General features: G+C 33.8%; 2 protein-coding genes and 1 non-coding gene across 3 annotated transcripts in view; 2 read left to right on the forward strand and 1 right to left on the reverse strand.

Annotated features, from left to right (window-relative positions):
• The first annotated feature begins 210 nt into the window (after positions 1-210).
• Positions 211-7,750, forward strand: LOC128219012 (GTPase IMAP family member 7-like). The gene is made up of 2 exons (XM_052926822.1): positions 211-1,302; positions 4,845-7,750. The coding sequence occupies exon 1, from the start codon at positions 304-306 to the stop codon at positions 1,300-1,302; it is 999 nt and encodes a 332-aa protein (XP_052782782.1). The 5' UTR covers positions 211-303; the 3' UTR covers positions 4,845-7,750.
• On the forward strand, positions 3,393-3,468 carry Trnah-gug (transfer RNA histidin (anticodon GUG)). The gene has a single exon. It is a non-coding gene; the product is annotated as a tRNA-His (tRNA).
• A 1,897-nt stretch (positions 7,751-9,647) lies between the features above and the next one.
• Positions 9,648-19,647, reverse strand: part of LOC128219024 (phosphatidylinositol 3,4,5-trisphosphate 5-phosphatase 1-like) — a 72,311-nt gene continuing 62,311 nt past the window's right edge. Inside the window, exons 27-28 of the mRNA XM_052926836.1 lie at positions 13,628-14,038; positions 9,648-12,512 (exon numbers count right to left, since the gene is read on the reverse strand). Coding sequence (XP_052782796.1) covers positions 12,072-12,512; positions 13,628-14,038 — 852 coding nt within the window. The 3' untranslated portion in view covers positions 9,648-12,071. The remainder of the gene's footprint in view (positions 12,513-13,627; positions 14,039-19,647) is intronic.

Raw genomic sequence — 19,647 nt, forward strand, 5'->3', positions numbered from 1 at the left:
TAGTAATTGTAAGCATTTAATTGTTTTGACATGCTCATCAAATATATTTTCAATAAAGCTCAAAGTTGTTGAGTTGTCTTGAGTGATTTCAAAATATGTTGTTTTCTTTATATTTTCTGTGTTGTTTTGCTAATATCACTACTCATATAAGTTCATTGGCCATGCTCACTTTCATAACCTACACAGAACCTTGGTTAATAGTACCTAATAGTTACAAGGTAAATCAGCGATCAATATTGAATTTCACGTTGTATATATACCAGAACGAACATGTCTTTTTATCATTGCCTTTAGCAGCAGGCCATGGAGAAAAGACTTAAAATAGTCGTTTTAGGTTTAAGTGGAAAAGGAAAGAGTGCTACTGGTAATACGATACTTGACAAAAACGTTTTCGAAAGTAAAATATCGCAGAATACAGTAACACATAACTGTTGCAGTGGAAAATCATCCATCGTTGTTGATGGAGAACTTGTTGAAGTTCAAGTGGTGGACACACCTGGTCTTTTTGACGGTGAAACAAAACTTGGAGATATTGGGCTTGAACTCTTACGAGGGCTGGAAATATGTCCACATCCAGATGCGTTTCTGATTGTTTTGGAAATTGGAAGAATCACCGATCTGGATATTTTGCAGTTTTCTGCCCTCTCTTGTATTTTTGGATACGAGATATTCGATCATTCCATTATCGTGTTTACGCATGGCGATAAGCTTAAACAATCAGAGTACGATGCATATTTACGAAGTTCTAAGATCCAAGAGTATGCAGAGGATTGCGGCAATAGAGTGGCAATAATAGAAAACAGTAAACCAATAGTGGGTAGAAATGCTGAGCCACTTTTGAGGTTAATCAAAGACCTAAGCGGCAAACAGGTGCCTTTCGAGCTTCTGAACAAAGATGCACGCGTATCAGCTTTTAAAAGCTTAGCATCAACATATGACGAAAGCCATTCAGCCGCAAAAGAAGTCAAAAAGCTGAACACAATGATGCTCAAAACAATAAAAGAAGAAGAGCGGAAACAAAAAGAGGAAGAAATGAAGCGTGCACTAGATGAAGAGCGGGAAAAAGCCGAGAAAGAAAAAAAGCGTGCATTACATGAAGAGCGGGAAAGAGCCAAGAAAGAAAAGGAGCGTGCATTAGATAAAGAGCGGGAAAATGCAGACGAAAACATGAGGCGTGCTTCAGAAGAAAAGAATCAAGCCGTTTCATCACAAAGATTGACAGATGCAGCCAAAATTATTTGTGCAGAATTATGTTTCTTTGCAGTAACGAAAGGTGTGGGAATGATCATTGGAAAAAAATAAGTAAGTTTATATTACTATTGGGCTTTTTCGTAAATTTAAAAAAGAAATCTTATTGCTGTGTTTGATTTATTCCTTTTTTCTCTCCAAAGATGGATGCAGTTTGTGTTTATAAAGACTAACAAATGCCATATCATACACTAAGCTACATTGTATTTAGTAATACTAATTATGTAGACATATTTGTGCTAAACTATCATCGCAAACATTTTTAAATTAACATATTTTGATGTTATTTTCAAATTGTTGATTCGCTAAATTTATACTTGTTATAAATATGGCCTTTACTATTTCCCAAAAGTTTGTACATTATAATTATTCATAAAAATAGGAACAATTATACTATAGAGTAAGATGTGTTATAATTAGTATTGCTGAGTTAATAACATGTAACATAATAGTGTATGTTTTGTAATACAATAGACCTGCGCATGCTTGTTCTAAAACCGTTACGACACCCGGTAATGATACACCTGCGCTGAAATGCTCGAGTATCATCTCAAATCCTCGAGTTGTTGGAGCCATAACTATTACATTAATGATGTCGCAGCATGAATTACTGTCATTTGTATTTTAACATCTCATTTTAATATATGAATTGAAAATATGGGGCTTCTTAAGTTTTCAGCGCAGTGATAACAATCAAATCAGTATCTGTACATGCATATATATATAAGCCACTTTGTTATATGCCTTAGGCTATTAAATTCCTTTTCCATATCCAACAGTGAAAATACAGCAGGCAGTATTAAAAAATCCGTATCACCATACTGTCGTTTTATCATTCCGTATCATGCGAGTACCGTGTGTAATCACGGAACTACCTTCCTGTTGCTAAAATAGCGTGACCAAAAGAAACCCTGGTAAAACCTGTCAACTTTTCAATACAATAAATTATCTAATTTTACTCTCGCTCCAGAAGCATGTAAATATTCAGGAACATTGTTCTCATGTTCTTCAACGAACTATATGACGATAAGCACGAAGCAGAGAACACTTCCTATCTATCCAGACAGCTCTTCAGTGACCTAGTTATTTACCATTTTGAAGTTCATAAATTGTTGCATTGTTCATGTTTATTATCATAAAAATATGAGCAGCTCGCAATTCAATAAAGAAGGCGAATTCGCGTCATCGATGAAAATAGCGATTGACTCACGAACTTCCCTCAATTCTGCATATTATGATCGTCAAAATATCCCACGAATATTTACTTTGTTAAAAATGACCGCGTTACGTCTACAGGAAATGACGATTAGTGTATACCATTTGTTGTTGTTGTTTTTTTGTGCTGTGACATTAAATAATTGTTTTAGAATTAGCAATTTGTTAATTTTGCTCAGACACAAAATATATTGTTCTTTTATTGCTCAACAAAGTGAATTCTGTAACTTTTGACGTCGTTTCGCTGTACATTGTAGCTAACCTCCCTTGCATTCGGAACTCCTCGGCCATTTTTTTCAAAAACAACCTCGGATGTATTTGGACGGTTTACATACTCAAAAAGAGGTATGTTTAAGTCCGCTGCAAGTAGATCGCGTAGTAATTTTATTTAGCAGTTAAACTTTATGTCTTTACTCTTGGAAATCTTAATTATGTTTGCAATAATACACTTCACTGGTAATCAATTTAAATTTAGATCAATTAATACAACTCTAAAACACTAAATTTAATTAACGATATAATTAAAAAAAAAAAACGAACTGATGTACCGGCATACATCCGAGGTTGTTTTTGAAAAAAATGGCCGAGGAGATCCGAATGCCTCCCTTGACTTCATTACACAAAACTACGTAACACATTCGAATTCGTATGAACGATGGCGGTAAATTTAAATCAAATTGAAACCGAAAAATAAAAAGGAATGATTAAATAGGTAGGTATATAATAAAGGAATATTACGATAAAACGATTTTCTGGTGACCTGCATCACGTCGAGTTCGATGAGTAAACATGTATCCGTCGACACATCGAACTCGACGTGATACAGGTCACCAGAAAAGCGTCCTTTCATAATGCACCAGTCAATTGTAACCAAGGTCCATTCCCCGCTATATTTAAAGCGATGACAAAACCACCGCAATCACCCGTCCGCCCGGTTAGCTCAGTCGGTAGAGCGTTGGACTGTGAATCGGACAACCCGGGTTCAATTCCCGGGCGGACCAGGTCGCTTCTGTTGTGATTGGTTATGAAATCCTTTCTACGACCATTCGCACTGTACCACTGCATGAACAGAATTTGTCACTTCCTTGCAGAGGTGAAGGCACCAAGTACTAGTAATAGTTAACCGCCCATGAAAGGTGTGCGGTGGTTTGAACTGTCACTCTGGGACCCTTCATTGTGCTCACGCCGGGACCCGGAGTATAAACTACCAACACCACCACCACCGCATTCACCCGGCACTGCGGGACCACCTGAAAGGTAAAAACACGGCCCATTTCCCCGGCTATCCCCGGTATACCCCCGGACCTGGGGGGCCGTGGTTACAATTGACTGGTGCATAGTATTACATTCGTTGTTTTATATACGCCAATTTTAGAATACTTGTTCAATATTGAAGGACAAACTCATGCCATATCCTTTCAGTGATTTCAATATGTGTTTTGTGTGAGAAACTATTGATTTATAAAAAATTAACAAGAATACTTATATTTCTTAAAGCTTCATTCTCACAGATTGAACGTTTTGACAACTTTTTTATTTTTTGTCTTTGAACGAGCCAATTATTGCGAAACTGCATGGAAGCCAGTTATATAAACTGCTGACAAAAAATTAGATCGCAGATTTTTATATTTAAGTTCAAAAATTGATGTTTTATGCATTTTTCTTAAACTTTTAGTAACGGTTTAAGCCATAAACATTAATTTTTTGAACGGAAATATGAAAATCTGCGATCTGATCTTTTGTCAGCAATCTTTTAGCATTGGTTTGCAGATATTTACGCAAAAAATTGCTCTTTCAAAGACAAAAAAAATAATAAAAAGTTGTTAAAACGCTTTATCTGTGAGAGTGCAGCTTAAATACATACAGTATTTTTATCTAAAATTTAATGATAGATCAATGAAAAATCTTTATGGCTAGAATCACATTTTTGATTAATATGTTGGCTCTTTAAGTAAAATTGAATCATTACAGTAAATAAAACATAATGATTTAGTGTTTATCTGATAAATTTATAATGCGTTTATTTCATCCGTATAAGATTTTTTTAGGGATAAAGGTATGGAGGGCAGAATCAGCGAAATGCATTTTATAATAAACAACTTATTGATTTTATTGATTCATAAATTGTTAAATTGTGAAGCAATTATCAATGGTACAGCATTTTATACAAGTATTCAAAAAAAAATGTATAAAGTTTTGCGATCAAATATCATGCAGTTGTATAAAGTCTGAAGAAAATCAGAATAACGAACTCATGTTATCCTTTCACTGTATACTTTATAAGGCATAAATAGGGCGACACCATGTCAGAAATTAATGTAACCTAATTTACATGGATATACATTGTAGTACTGCAATAACATCAAAAAATGCATTTGCAGGGTTGCCAACAACATCGTACAGCAAACGAAAAGACTTCAAAATGAACTGGTGAAATCACAGGAGCCGGACCCCTCAGCTTTTGATTAACATTTACTCAGTCTAACATTAGTTATGGCATCAGAGTGCATACATGTGTGTTACACATTTTATAGAGTTAAAATGATGTATAGGAAGAAAAACAAAACAAAAAAAACTTGTAAGACGTTTATTCAAAGTGATGTGAAAATTTGACAGTACACTTTATAGTGAATGCGTTGTTTAAATAATCATTGTTTGCTTCATAATGCGTAAATATGTAGAGTAATAATAATATTTGTAGCAATGTATATAACTCAAAATGTTCAGTGTGTTATAAGTCCAAAATATACAGTAAATGTTGAAAGACGCACTGTAAAATATAATCAGTATGAATCATATGTTTGATTGTATCAGTTATTTGGGGGCCATCATTACATTGAGTGAATGACAAAATAATGTGGGATTTCAATACAAAGCATTCTAAAATTGTATTGCCTATATATGTTGCGCACAATTAATAATGTAATAAATGTTAATGGTATTTAAGCTGCACCTTTTTACTATAAAAAACACAATTAATACCCAGTCTAAAGAAAATGTAAATATAGAAACCATAAACCAACCATCTTTTGTTATATATTTTTTGTGTTGTTAAACTTGATAATATGTGCACTATAAATTTCAAATATCTATTCATTTCTGATGCATATACGATATTTTTTGGGCTTATTTCTATTTATGTGGTACCACATGTCAATGTATACGTATATAGCAACTTGTCATATTGCTTTAATTTGTATTGTATTGTTACATGCATGCATTTTCATTGTATAGTTTACATGTTCTGTGATATTACAAATACAAATGCAAGATAAAATGAAAACAGACAAATCTCTTACAAATATTACATACGGTTTGGGACAAACTTTTGTGATGCGAGGCAATATTTGTCGCTGAGTGACTTTCCAAAATTTTATGAGAAAATTTCCTTTATTTTTATGCCCCCGAAGGTGGGCATATTAAAATCGCACCGTCCGTCCGTCCTTCCGTGTGTCCGGCTCAATAACTCGTGTCCGGGCTGTAACTTTCCCTTGTATGGACAGATTTTAAAATAAATTGCCACATGTGTTCCACATACCAAGACGACGTGTGGCGTGCAAGACCCGTGCCCCTACCTCAAAGGTCAAGGTCACACTTAGTGTTTATTCACAATGGAGTGCTGCATATAGGACATAAAGTATAGGTTGTCGTGTCCGGGCTGTAACTTTCCCATGTATGGACAGATTTTAAAATAACTTGCCACATGTGCTCCACATACCAAGACAATGTGTCGCGTGAACGACCCGTGTCCCTACCTCTAAGGTCAAGGTCACACTTAGTGTTTATTCACAACAGAGTGCTGCATATAAGGACATAGAGTATAAGTTGTCGTGTCCGGGCTGTAACTTTCCCTTGTATGGACAGATTTTAAAATAACTTGCCACATGTGTTCCACATACCAAGATGACGTGTCGCGTGCAAGACCCGTGTCCCTACCTCTAAGGTCAAGGTCACACTTAGGTGTTTATTTACAACAGAGTGCTGCATATAAGGACATAGAGTATAAGTTGTCGTGTCCGGGCTGTAACTTTCCCTTGTATGGACAGATGTTAAAATAACTTGCCACATGTGTTCCACATACCAAGACGACGTGTCCCTATCTCAAAGGTCAAGGTCACACTTGGGTGTTTATTCACAATGGAATGCTGCATATATAAGGACATAACAGTGTCGGTTGTCAACTATGGGTGGTATTTTTTATGTTTAGAGGCAATTTAAAAATAACTTGCCATATGTATTTGACATGTAAAGGCAAGATCAACTTTTCATGTACTGACCTTGTTCATAGATCAATGTCACAATCGGGGGCATTCGTCACATACTGTGACAGCTCTTGTTTTGTAATGTTTTAATTTTCGAGAATATTTAGTTTTTATATTCAATTTTCCGCAGTCTTTTTTGAGTTATTTTGATTGCAAGTTAGTGTTTTGACATTTCGTATAGGATTTTACTTGTTGCCTTTTCTTAATTATTGTCACCATAATTATCTCATATCTTAATCTTATTGCTACAACTTGTAAGTTTACCCCGCTATGACGATCATCAACGTACTTGGACAACTTGTGTATAACCGTATAACCAGAATAGTTTTGCCAACTTCTCAATTACCTATTTGACGATTGCCATTTTTTGAATCACACTTCCCATTCGGAGCTCCTCGGCCATTTTTTCAAAAACAACCTCGGATGTATGCCGGTACATCTGTTGAAGTAGTCCGATTTTTTTTTAATAAAAGCATTAATTAAATGTTGTGATTAAGAGTTGTATTCATTGCTCTCAGTTTAAATTGATTGCCAGTGAAGTGTATTATTGCAAACATAATTACGATTCCCAAGAGTTAAGTCATAAATTTTAACTACTAAATAAGATTACTACGCGATCTACTTGCAGCGGACTTAAACGTACCACTTTTTAAGTATGTAAACCGTCCATATACATCCGAGGTTGTTTTTGAAAAAATGGCCGAGGAGTTCCGAATGTCACACTTCCTTAATCTTCATTGGTAGATTACAATTTAATTATCATTGGTAACTTCTACTCTTTCATTTCATAAGTAGTCAGTACATTTTCATAAATAATGGACAAACAAAAGAATTAACTTTGTACTTTTAATCTTTATATCACTGAAATATTGTAACTACTTTTATAGTGATAAGATGTTGTTTATTCTTACTATCATAGTTATTTTCACATAAACTATTTGATGTTTCTTGTTGGATCATTGTTTGGATTTATTTTGGATTGATTTTTAAACTTTAGTGTGTAATTAATAAAGAACCCATTTGGACTTGAGTTGTTAATCTAATCTATTAAGTCTTTTTTAACGTGATCATAACTACAACAAGAACTCCCAGTTTGGTCAGCTTATTATCCGAATTATTATATAAATGGCAAAGTGACGTTCCTCTTTGACAGTGTGTCTCGAACTCGGTGACCCCCTACTTAACCGGAGTAATACTGTCTTGTCCCGCACAACCTAATCCGAGTGTTGTGTGGTCACACATTTACATACACATGTATAATCGTATACCCCCATCACACCAGACAATGACAATGGAGACCACACTTCGCCCTGGCAATTTCGACGAACGCAGCGAGGACGCCGTCAAATTTAAAAAAATAAATGCTTTACTCAAGTCCATACTACGTCCTTATTGCGTCCCTGTCAGGCATTCACTGCGTCTTACACGTTCAAAATATGTTCTTACTGCGCGCATCTTCACGCCTTCACCACGTTCATTGCATTCCTAATACGCACGCACCACGTCAAATGCGTTCTTTGTACGTTCCTACTACGAACTGGAAGATTGCACCACGCGCTTACCAAGTGATTATCACTTCCTCATTACGTTCTTATGACATGAATAATTTTGTAAATGTGATCGAGATGGAATTACCGTGTTCTATTTATAGCTGGCATTTTTTCATTAATGTCTAGTGTTGGTATAAAAAAAAGTTATAGGGGAGTTGAATTCCGTATTTATATATGATCATTGTTCAGAACCTGACAGGACGTGGTTAGAACTCCATTGACGTGACAAGAACGCAATGACAACCTAGAGAAGACGCGATGAGAACGCCATTAAATATTTCTTATCCAGTACCATCCTTGCACTACATCAATAAAGTTCCAACTAGGTTTTGGTCACGCCGTCACTACGTCCAAGCCGTCGTTAATTAGTTCTTATTAAGTTCTTACGTCCTGATTCGACCACGTCCTCACTGCGTTTTTTTTAACATGTTCAAAGTCTGATCACGTCCTTCACGTCCATACCACGTGACAGGGGTATTAGCAACAGCTAAAATACATAAACATTCGCATATAGCGAAGAACAAAGATGAGACTAATGCCCACTTGTAACAAGAGGTCCCCTATGGCCCTATATCTCGCAACAAGAATCAATATAATGAAAAGTTGATGCCTGCCACAATGAAGTCCAATGCAAATTTTCTATTCAATGACCTTTATAAATTGTTTAAGGAGCTATGACTCGTTTACAACTAAGATTTTGCCAAATAAAGGGTCTCCGGACAATAACTCCTGAAAGGGTTGATGGATTTAAACATTTTGGTACACTGCTTAACACTATAAAATATATATAAAGTTTGACTCAGTTACAATTCACCACTGTTTGAGGGAGTTTTGGCCCCTTTTAAAAGAAATAGTTTCCTGTGTCCAGGCGGATGCGAAAGGTTATTCATCACTTCTTTGACAGCTCTAGTCAAAGCCAGAGAACATGGGTACAAGGCTTCATTTCAAGTTTGTTGAACATTTTTTGAGTTATGGCCAAATTTAAACTTAATTTTCCACTATGACAAGCTGACACAAAAAACATATGAGCCAAAAATTGGTCTACGTCTCAACGATTAAAACCACTGTTAATATCACATTGATCAGTCAGTTAAAGCTTGGCATACTGGTAATACCGCCTAGTCAATGTATGTACATTCATCAGTGTGACGACTTTTTGATATGATTTATTTATCAATATATTATATATTATTAAATGGGCAAAATGCCTAAACAAACACATCATAGAAACATGTACTTCATAATACAATGTAAATCGTCTATGACATCATATGTGAATTTAAATAACCAACAACATCTAAATTTTGAACATTTCTTTTAAATACTTAAAATGCATTTTTCTGTTAAAGGCAAAGGGAAGTAACCGCAGTAAGAAATTTTGGAATTTTAATTCTGTTAATAAAACAAGAAATAGTGGTTTGAAGTTTGCAACAAATCATGTTTTAACGAGCAATCATCAACTTTGCATCAGCTTAATTATTACACACAAAATGATGGATTTCTTTATATAATTTATGGCAACTGCCAATCATAAATTGGCATAATCATAATTATTACACACATAATGATTGATATCCTGAATGATGGATATCTGTATATGGCAATTGCTGATCATACCTTGGCATTAGCTTAATTATTACACACAAATTAATGGACGTCTTGAGTGATAGATATCTTTATAAGGCAATTGCTGATCATAAATTGGCACCAGCTTAATTCTTACACACAGAATGATTGATGTCTCGAATGATGGATATCTTTATAAGGCAATTGCTGATCATAAATTGGCACCAGCTTAATTCTTACACACAGAATGATTGATGTCTCGAATGATGGATATCTTTATAAGGCAATTGCTGATCATAAATTGGCACCAGCTTAATTCTTACACACAGAATGATTGATGTCTCGAATGATGGATATCTTTATAAGGCAATTGCTGATCTTAAATTGGCACCAGCTTAATACTTACACACAGAATGATTGATGTCTCGAATGATGGATATCTTTATAAGGCAATTGCTGATCATAAATTGGCATCAGCTTAATTCTTACACACATAATTATTGATGTCTAGAATGATGGATATCTTTATAAGGCAATTGCTGATCATAAATTGGCATCAGCTTAATGCTTACACACAGAATGATGAATGTCTCGAATGATGGATATCTTTATAAGGCAATTGCTGATCATAAATTGGCATCAGCTTAATGCTTACACACAGAATGATGAATGTCTCGAATTATAGATATCTTTATATGGCAATTGAAGATCATAAATTGGCATCAGCCAAATTTATAACACACATATTCATTTATACATGTCTTGCAATTGAAGATCATATATTGGCATCAGCATAAATATAACACACTGACAGAATAATGATAGATTTTTTAAATGGCAATTTGCAAATTATGAATGGGCATTAGCATAATAATTGTACATTCAAAATGATGGATGTCTGGAATGATGGCTTTCTTTGTATATACATTGCAGATCATAAATTGGCACATGTATAATTCTATAACACACATAATGATGATGGATTTCTTTATACAGCAATTGCAAATTATGAATTGGCATTAGCATAATTATAACACACAGAATAATGTATGTCCTGAAAGATGGCTTTTGAAGACCATAATCTGTCATCAGCATATTTAAATATTACACACAGAAAGATGGATTTATTTAAATGGTTATTGCTTACATAAATTGCCATTAGCATAATAATGTAATACTAAAAAAGATGGATTTTTAAATGGCTATTGCAGATCATAAATTGTCATTAGCATAATAATGTAACAAACAAAATGATAGATATATTTATATGGCTATTGCAGATCATAAATTATCATTAGCATAAATATTACACACAGAATGATGTATTTCTTTATTATATGACAAATGCAGACCATAAATTGATATTATGCGGAAAATTTCTCAAAGAGAATTCCAATTAATAAAATTGTAAGTGAATCTTAATATTGTCCAATGAAAGGCAATACATTTATTCATTTTATAATAAATCCCACATGTACTAGGACATAATTTTAATGCACATACTCAACTATGGTACATCATATAAGAATTATTTTTGACAGAGACTTTCTTTTTCTTGTGATAACTGCTATGCAGATTAAATCATAATTTTCTGTTTTATTTACATTAACAATAATATCAATACTGAACATACTGATGCACAGATTATATGTTGGCAACAAAACAGAATTTTGTAATTCTAAGCTTTTAAATAATTCAACTTTAAAAGTGTTACTTAAATGCTTGTTGGCAAAATATAGAACTATCTATCATATTCTTAAATAATTATTAACAACAGAGCTCCCATTTGAACTTTTGATGATTTTCTATCATCAAAACAAGCATGTCCACCGTAAATTATTTTCTAAGACGTTTTATTTTCCTTTTAAAGCTGCACTCTCACAGATTGAACGTTTTGACAATTTTTGTCTTAGAACTAGCCAATTTTTGCGAAACCAGTTAAATAAGATTGCTAACAAAAAATGAGATCGCAGATTTTTATATTTAAGTTCAAAAATTGATGTTTTATGCATTTTTCTTAAACCGTTAGTAATGGTTTAGGCCATAAAACATTTTTTTTTAACAGAAATATGAAAATCTACAATCTGATTTTTGTCAGCAATCTCATATCATTGGTTTGCAGATATTTACGCAAAAAATTGCTCTTTCCAAGACAAAAAATAAAAAAGTTGTAAAAATGATAAATCTGTGAGAGTGCAGCTTTAAATACAAAAATGTATAATTTCAGTTTTTAAATAACAACTGTTTTGTCACTTGTTGAATCGTTTCCTTTCAGGTATTGAATAGCGTGTAACATCTTTAGTCTATGACCTTTGTTATCAATGTTCAACATGTCCAAATCTGCTTCGGTCATTTCGTGAAGAACCATCAAATTCACCCAACCATTTTCGACCAATGTATCATGATACATCTCCAATCCCAAGGCTCCAAGCCATTCATCTAATGTCAACATTTCACTAGAATTTTGTATATCGGACATGTCCATTTCTTGTAACTCGCCAGACAAATCAATTTTGTCGTAAGTGTTTGGAGATGGCCCCCGATTTGCGTCATTTGCTGCTTGCATGTTTATACATGTAGTTGCTGAGTTGTACAAGGTCGACGTCCGAGGGTTTATTTTGTCAGGTGTTTCTAGGACATGATAGAATTGGTCGGCTGTAGGGAGATCGTCCTAAAAAAAAATGGTTAAACTAAAATCAATCTTACTTAGCTCACCCTAATGGCAAAGCATATATCAAAATACAATTTTAGATTGAAGTAACAATGTTCTCATTTTCCTGCGTAACCACCTACAGATGAATTTTACAGTGCTTAGTTTCTCCTGGAAAGTTCAGCCCACGATAAAATGAAATCATGGTTCAAACTATCCTGGAACGTCTTTTTAACAAATTTGGTGCCTGAAACGGCATAAGCGAAAAGGTCTATATTTAGAAACATATTTATGACACATTTTTAAACAATAAGTCAGAGACTGTTCACTGTTAAGTGCAGAAACCCCCAATCCAGCCTAGTGTAGGCATAAAATATATTTTGCCTGATAACTCTTAAGCTAAAACCCTAAGTATTGGTATGATTATAGGTCAAGTTCACTAAAAAGCTTCTCTTTCTTTAACAGAACTTGATGATTTCAGTTTACATACAATTTCAATAATGAATTGGTCTGTTTATAAAGGTGGTAACCTTTCACTCAAGAGGTCATGGGTTCATGTCCAACCAGTGGCGCCTTTTCTTGGCCTCTCATAAAGGACACCAGTAGTCGGGATTTCATGCAGAAAATGGCTTCAAAATATAACAGCTTAGTCCTGTCTTTTAAAATTTGAGCTCAAATAAATGATTATACTTCGTTTAAAGTGACACTTTATTCAAAATCAGTACATTTACACATGTATAACAAACATTCATTTTTGTGATAAACATTTAACTACTTCCTGAATAATGCCTTTATGGAAAATATTAATTACTGATAACAAGATTGTAAACGTTTATTTAATAGCTAATACGCCAAATATTAAATGATTGGCGAGTGCTAAAAGATTAACTACTAAAAAGACTACTATTGTCTCAGAAGGTAGAAATACCATGTTTTCTGCAGCTTACTTCCAAATTAATCTCGGTAATCTTCTTAAAATTGATTTCCACATTTATTCATCCTTATTTGTATATTTAAATAATTGCATTAATTGTGGTAAATCTTGATTGGGAGTAAAAGTGCATCTTTAAAGTATGCTTATTTATTTGAGCTCAAATTTTCTATATACATGTACATATATGATAAATGATATCTACCTGCGAGTCATTAAATATTGGTTCATGGTACACGTCATCCTCTTCCTCAACAGGAACATCTCCATCCATTACATACTCGTCTACGGCAACTTTCACCGAGGTGCCTTTTGCCAAAATCGTGACCCTCTCTTTATATCCAACTTGGTATTTTGCAGAATTGTATATTTCCTTGTCGTCACCTTTCCTGGTATCAGACCTTTTCATTGGTTTCTCTATCCCAACGTTTTCACTTGAGTAAGCAATATTGTCTTTTCCTGGGACGACACTGATCAAAGGTTTGAATTCGTTGACATAATCGTGTCGGATAGTCTCGGGACATGAGCGTCGTTCCTTTGGGTGGGTAGCGTAGCCCTCTCCATCGCTATGCGTGACGTTGTCTGTCTCCCATATCACTTGGTTTTCGTAGAGCGGCTTCAAAAAATTGCACCAATCTTGAACAACATAACTACATTGTATAATGGCAACCAAATGACAAATGATTGTGAATTAGAGAATTTCAAATATTATGTTGTTGTAATTCATGAATTTATTCTAATGGTAATTTAATTTTATCATGCAGTGCTCTAGCTAGACCTAAATAGTAGAGCGAGGCACCCGCTGCCCTTTTCCAGCCTTTTACTATGCCCCACTGTTGCTGCCCTATTCCAGCACCCTTTTACTACACCGTGTTGTGCCTTTTTGTTTGACCATGTCAATTTTCAGAAATAAGTGTAAAATAATAAGTATACATAATTTTGACACTTAAGTAAAGATAACAGCTTAGGTAATCATTACAAACTATTAGTATTGATAGTAATTTCAACACATACACAGTAAGAACAGAACATTGGCCCTTGCATGTTCCCAATAAAGGCTTATTCTGTGCGCAGAAATAGAACTGTTCCTCACCTAGCACCCTGCCCTTTTCATATCCTGGCTGGAGCACTGTTCATGGCATAATGCTTTAAAGCGAGTTATAGAAGCAAGTGCTACAATGCCTATTAAAGCATAACATTAAATCAATTTGAATATTTTCAATAAAATATTCAAATTATGTCAATAATTTACCATCTACAACTAAAAAATAAACATTTTCATAAGTTCTCTTTTTGTCAAGATTTGACTGCCTGATAAAAACCCCCAGAAAGACTAAGTTTCATGTATATGTTCATAAAATCACAAATCAAGCAAATTTTATTCTAAAAAAGCAACAGCGACTGTTAGTTTAATTTTTAAAACATGAAATAAACAAACAACCAAAATAGAGGGCACATTATACTTGGCTCTGATTGGCCCGTTTGAACTGATGAACTATAAATGACAAATCAAGTTCCAGCATCTCACATTATCTTATGAACCCAGGCAACCCCAAACCAGACAAAATTAAAATTCAAGGTTTATCATTGAAAATGATGTTTGCTCCCTTCCCTACAGGGTTTAAATTAAAAAAATAAAGCACAAATAGGAGTTTAAAGTTAGTGTTTTTAAACTAGCAGTTTTACTTATGGCAAAGGAGTTGGTTGTGGCCAGAAGCACACTCATTGACACTTCAGTTCAAGAATGAGAGGAATTCTGTCGAGTCATTTTGTAATCAGTCATAACATTTGAATAAAAGAGCTGACACAAACAATTTGGAAGAGAAGTGTAAATAAATGGACATGAACGAGTCACCAATTGCTATATCCCCCACCAGGTTAAGTATAGAAATATCTATTAGTGTTTTTCTTTGTTTCTATGACTTAACCTGCACATATCTTTTAGTGTATAGTGCAGGGGAGGTCATAAAAAAAATGTCCCAGACAAAAAAAAAAAGAATAACAATGAACAAAGGGCAATAACTGTTAAAATACTAAACACAGAGCCAGGGATTCCTGTGCACTGTGTCTGCCCTCCTCTTCAATACGATCTTCCCGTGTATGAGGTCCATACCTCAGAGACTTCTGGAGTTAAGCTTCAGACAAAAATTAAGGGCAATAAATCTAGTTATAACTAAAAATACCATAAACAGTGTTACAGTTCCTAAGCATGTAATTAATCTTAATTCTGGTAACACCTTTCTGTTTTGAAGTATGGAGTAAATGCCTTCAAGTTTTTTTGAGTTGTGCTCTGGACAAAAATGGTACCAAAAACTGAGTTATGGTTCTTATGCACTGCACTTCTTCTCAATACGATCTCTCTGTATATGAGTTTTGGTCTGGACTGGGAGTAGGATTTGTTATGGTACCAGGTCTGGACAAGCTGCTTCCTTTTTTAATGCATGCCGTAAAAGTGGCAGGGGAGGAAATTCAGCAATGACTGAAGCTAGGACAATGCTTCTCGGGCACTGCACCTGTGCATATATTCCTCTATTTATGTTCCAAGTTTCATTGAAATCCTGTCAGTTGATTTTAAGTTATTCTCTAGACAACAGTGTGCAGACAACAATGTGACAGACATCAGTGTGACAGGCAACAATGTGACAGACAACAGTGTGACAGACATCAGTGTGACAGGCAACAATGTGACAGACAACAATATGACAGACAACAGTGTGACAGGCAACAATGTAACAGATTAACAAAGCGGCTCCATGAAATCTAAAACCCATCTATTTTCTTATTTACCTGGTAAATATATTTTTGTACTATAATGAATATATCCCAAACCAAACTATCCGCTTGAGACACTCAAACACTTCCAGAACTGTTTACCAACACAAAAACTACCACCGAATTCTAAATATCACAATTATATAATAATTACCTGATGAGAATTACATGAGTTACACAATCTCTGATAAAAAGATATTGATATTATTTAATAACATACCTTGCCATTTTAAAACCAGCACCAAGTTAAAATTAAATTCAGAGATGGTATATAATATTGACCAGTAGGCAATTCTGAATAAAAAGTACTATAAAAAATACTTGACCTAATGTGCTTTATAATTTGTATCTTGCGCTATTTTTTTACCAAGCATCATCCAAAAAACAAACAATATTTAATACCATCTCACAACTGTTAAAAGGCTATGTGACAGTCTTCCAATAATATTCATACATGTGCTATAATAAATAAGAATGTCGTACTGTCAAGACATGAATCTTATTAATATAATTAAGCATGTTAAATTATCTCCTAAAAATGTAAAGGAAAGCATTGCATGGCTTATAAGACAGCTTTATGTATTTTAATAAACATATCTCCATGGTGTAGCGTTTTGGTAAACAAGCGCCATCGCTCCTCTGTTTTTAATTCAGATGAAAAAGGGGCATAACTCCACAATTGTTAAAGCTAGATTTATGGGCCCTGCTTTCCATGCGCCAATTGTCTTTGGCAACATGTGTACCAAGTTTTATTTAAACCTACCAATACTTTTTTAGATATATGGCAACGATTAACGTTTTTAAACAACACCTCTACCAACGACAACAACACCATGGCAACGACAATATTTTGATGTTTTTTCTATGGATAGAACAGATTAGCAAAAATTGTATAATAAACAAGAGGACATGCATAATACAAGTTTTCCTAAACATGTAAAAAGCACTTCATGTATTAATGCAGCTCTATGCATAATATAAACAGATCTTTATGGCATATCATTTGGGTCAAAAGTCACCTAAAGAGTGCTGAAGAAAAATTAAGATACACATCTAGTTTATCAAACAAAATTATCAGTATAAGGTGACTTAAGACCCAAATTGTACTCCATATATAATGCCCTCCACCAAAGCAGTTTTGTCATAATATTTAAGTTGTTGATCATTTAAGATTTTTCGGCTCAATAAGCGTCATGATTTTTTTGGAGTAATGAAGTCGAAGGTTTTTAAACTTTGAAATGTTATTGACACAAGGACTTTATTTTTAAACAAGAGCATGGCATGGGGATGCCAAAGATTGAAATTAAATTTCAGACAGCCTCCAATTTGACATGACACTGAACCACCCTGATATGAATAATCATAACTGTTCAGCCAATGAGAGAGATTTAGTATTCACATGATAACTTAATATACTGAAAACACACACATGGACTCTGCTGCCTTGTATTCTTATGTTCAACAATGTATGTAACTATTAAAGGCCAAAGGGGTACATCACATAAAGGTTTTGGGTGATCTGGGGATATTGATACCCCTATATATAGAGGTATCAATACCCCAAGACCACCCAAAACCTTTATGTGATGTACCCCTTTGTCAAAGGCGGTTGTTATCTTATTAAGCATGATAGTTTTAATTAAACGCCAAGTTTCCGAGTTAGGTCTGTCATTTAAGAGTTCGCAGATTAAATCTTAAAGGGACTGCCTCATGTTTTTGTAAAATGCATTTCTTTTGTCTGACAAAATAAAGTGTGGAAAATCGTTAGTAGAGTTAAAACTAATATACTGATGGCTGGAACCCTTCAACAAAATAATGTTAATACATGCTCAAATATTGGCTTTGAAGTCCCCAATGTTGAATAGTGCTGGTTACCCTTTTCAACAACTTTAGTAAAAGGTTAAGATATCCTTATGCTGGTAAAAGAGTTATCGTGGGTGTGTGGTTTTGTTGCTAGTTTTTACTTTTTCCTTAAAACCTGAGTATGTTCTCTTTTCACTAAAACCAGAATATTTTTTTACACTTAAAGTGATTTTTTTCTGCAATTTCGGTAGCATAAAGTAAAATAGTTATAATATTAGTGTTTTCAGATGCATTACTGGGAAAATACAATTTTGGTGCCAAAACAAGTAATAAGAGAGTCCATTTCAGATGAAAGGATTTGAAGATTTCCTGACAACCTTTTACTTTTTTATTGTTTCAGAGAAGAATTTTTTTTTTCAGACACAATCTTATGAACTTTAACATTTAGTAAGTCAAACATTGAATAACCCTATTATCATAAATGACGTGTTGTTTTTAAAAAATACAGAACATAAATAATAAATAGCCAAAATTATCTTTCTTTTATTTTTGTATCAAAAAACAGTTGCCAAACACATGTATTTGAATTAACATTTAAGTTTTTTTAATCAAACAACAACAAAAATATGTCATAAATAAGCTAAAAAAGGGTGCTTGCATAAAGAACATAATAGCCATTTGAAGCATTTGGTATATATAACGTAAGTTGTTGGTTGTGCCATGAACAAAACTTGTAGATGCTGTGCTAATTGCCGTGAGAAGAATTAGCCTTTATATAAAAAAGTAATGTGTAATGTTATGTAACTAAAACAAAAGTGTGCATAATAGGTAAAAAAGAAAAGCTTAATTTTCATCATTAAGTTTCTTCTCGTAAAAGATGACTAAGAGAGCTAGAAACAAGAGTTCTCCTGAACGAACATCAAACGCTCGCCTGTTAATGATTTTAAGGTTAAACGAGTGAAATTAACCGAATAATTATAAAAGCCAGGATTATGGACCGTTCTATACACATGCATATTATCTTTGATAACATGTGTAACAAGTTTCATGAGAATATATTGAACTTTTATTGAATTATGGCCAAGTTTTTTCATGATGACGACCCAAAGGTCATGAAATAATCTGACATTTTCTTCCAAACACATATGGGCTAAAAATTTAATATCAAGAAAATGAAATCAAGTTACTGTGTTATTGGCACTTAAGTGGCTAGATAGAAAAAGTTTACACAAAAAATGATCCAATATAATTTAATGAATCAGATTATTTAATAGGATGTCACGAAATAAAATATGACTTGCTATAATGGGAAATAAATCAAAATTGTCTCACTCAGGTTGATTAAGGATTACCAGTAAATTAAAATAAATAAAACACAATCTGCCGGCAGATATGATTAAACTAAAACATAAAACAATCGCTGTAAAATGTATTTCAGGAAAAAATAATATGGTAATTAATTTTTGATGTGCTGTGGCTGACAAAAAAAGGCCATTTGTAAAATGCACTTATTGTTAATTAGTGTTACCTTTCATAATACACTTAACATTGTGTGTATACCACATGATAAAGGTGAATTAATAGTAAAGTTATCTTTGTTTAAAGATGCACTCTTACTCCCAAATAAGATTTTTCACAATTAATACAATT

Source organism: Mya arenaria, chromosome 15 (assembly GCF_026914265.1).
Source record: "Mya arenaria isolate MELC-2E11 chromosome 15, ASM2691426v1".
Classification (NCBI taxonomy): Eukaryota; Metazoa; Mollusca; class Bivalvia; order Myida; family Myidae; genus Mya; species Mya arenaria.

Bases quoted from the DNA above. Each gene is read 5' to 3' on its own strand.
- LOC128219012 (XM_052926822.1), top strand. From the start codon at position 304: ATGGAGAAAAGACTTAAAATAGTCGTTTTAGGTTTAAGTGGAAAAGGA.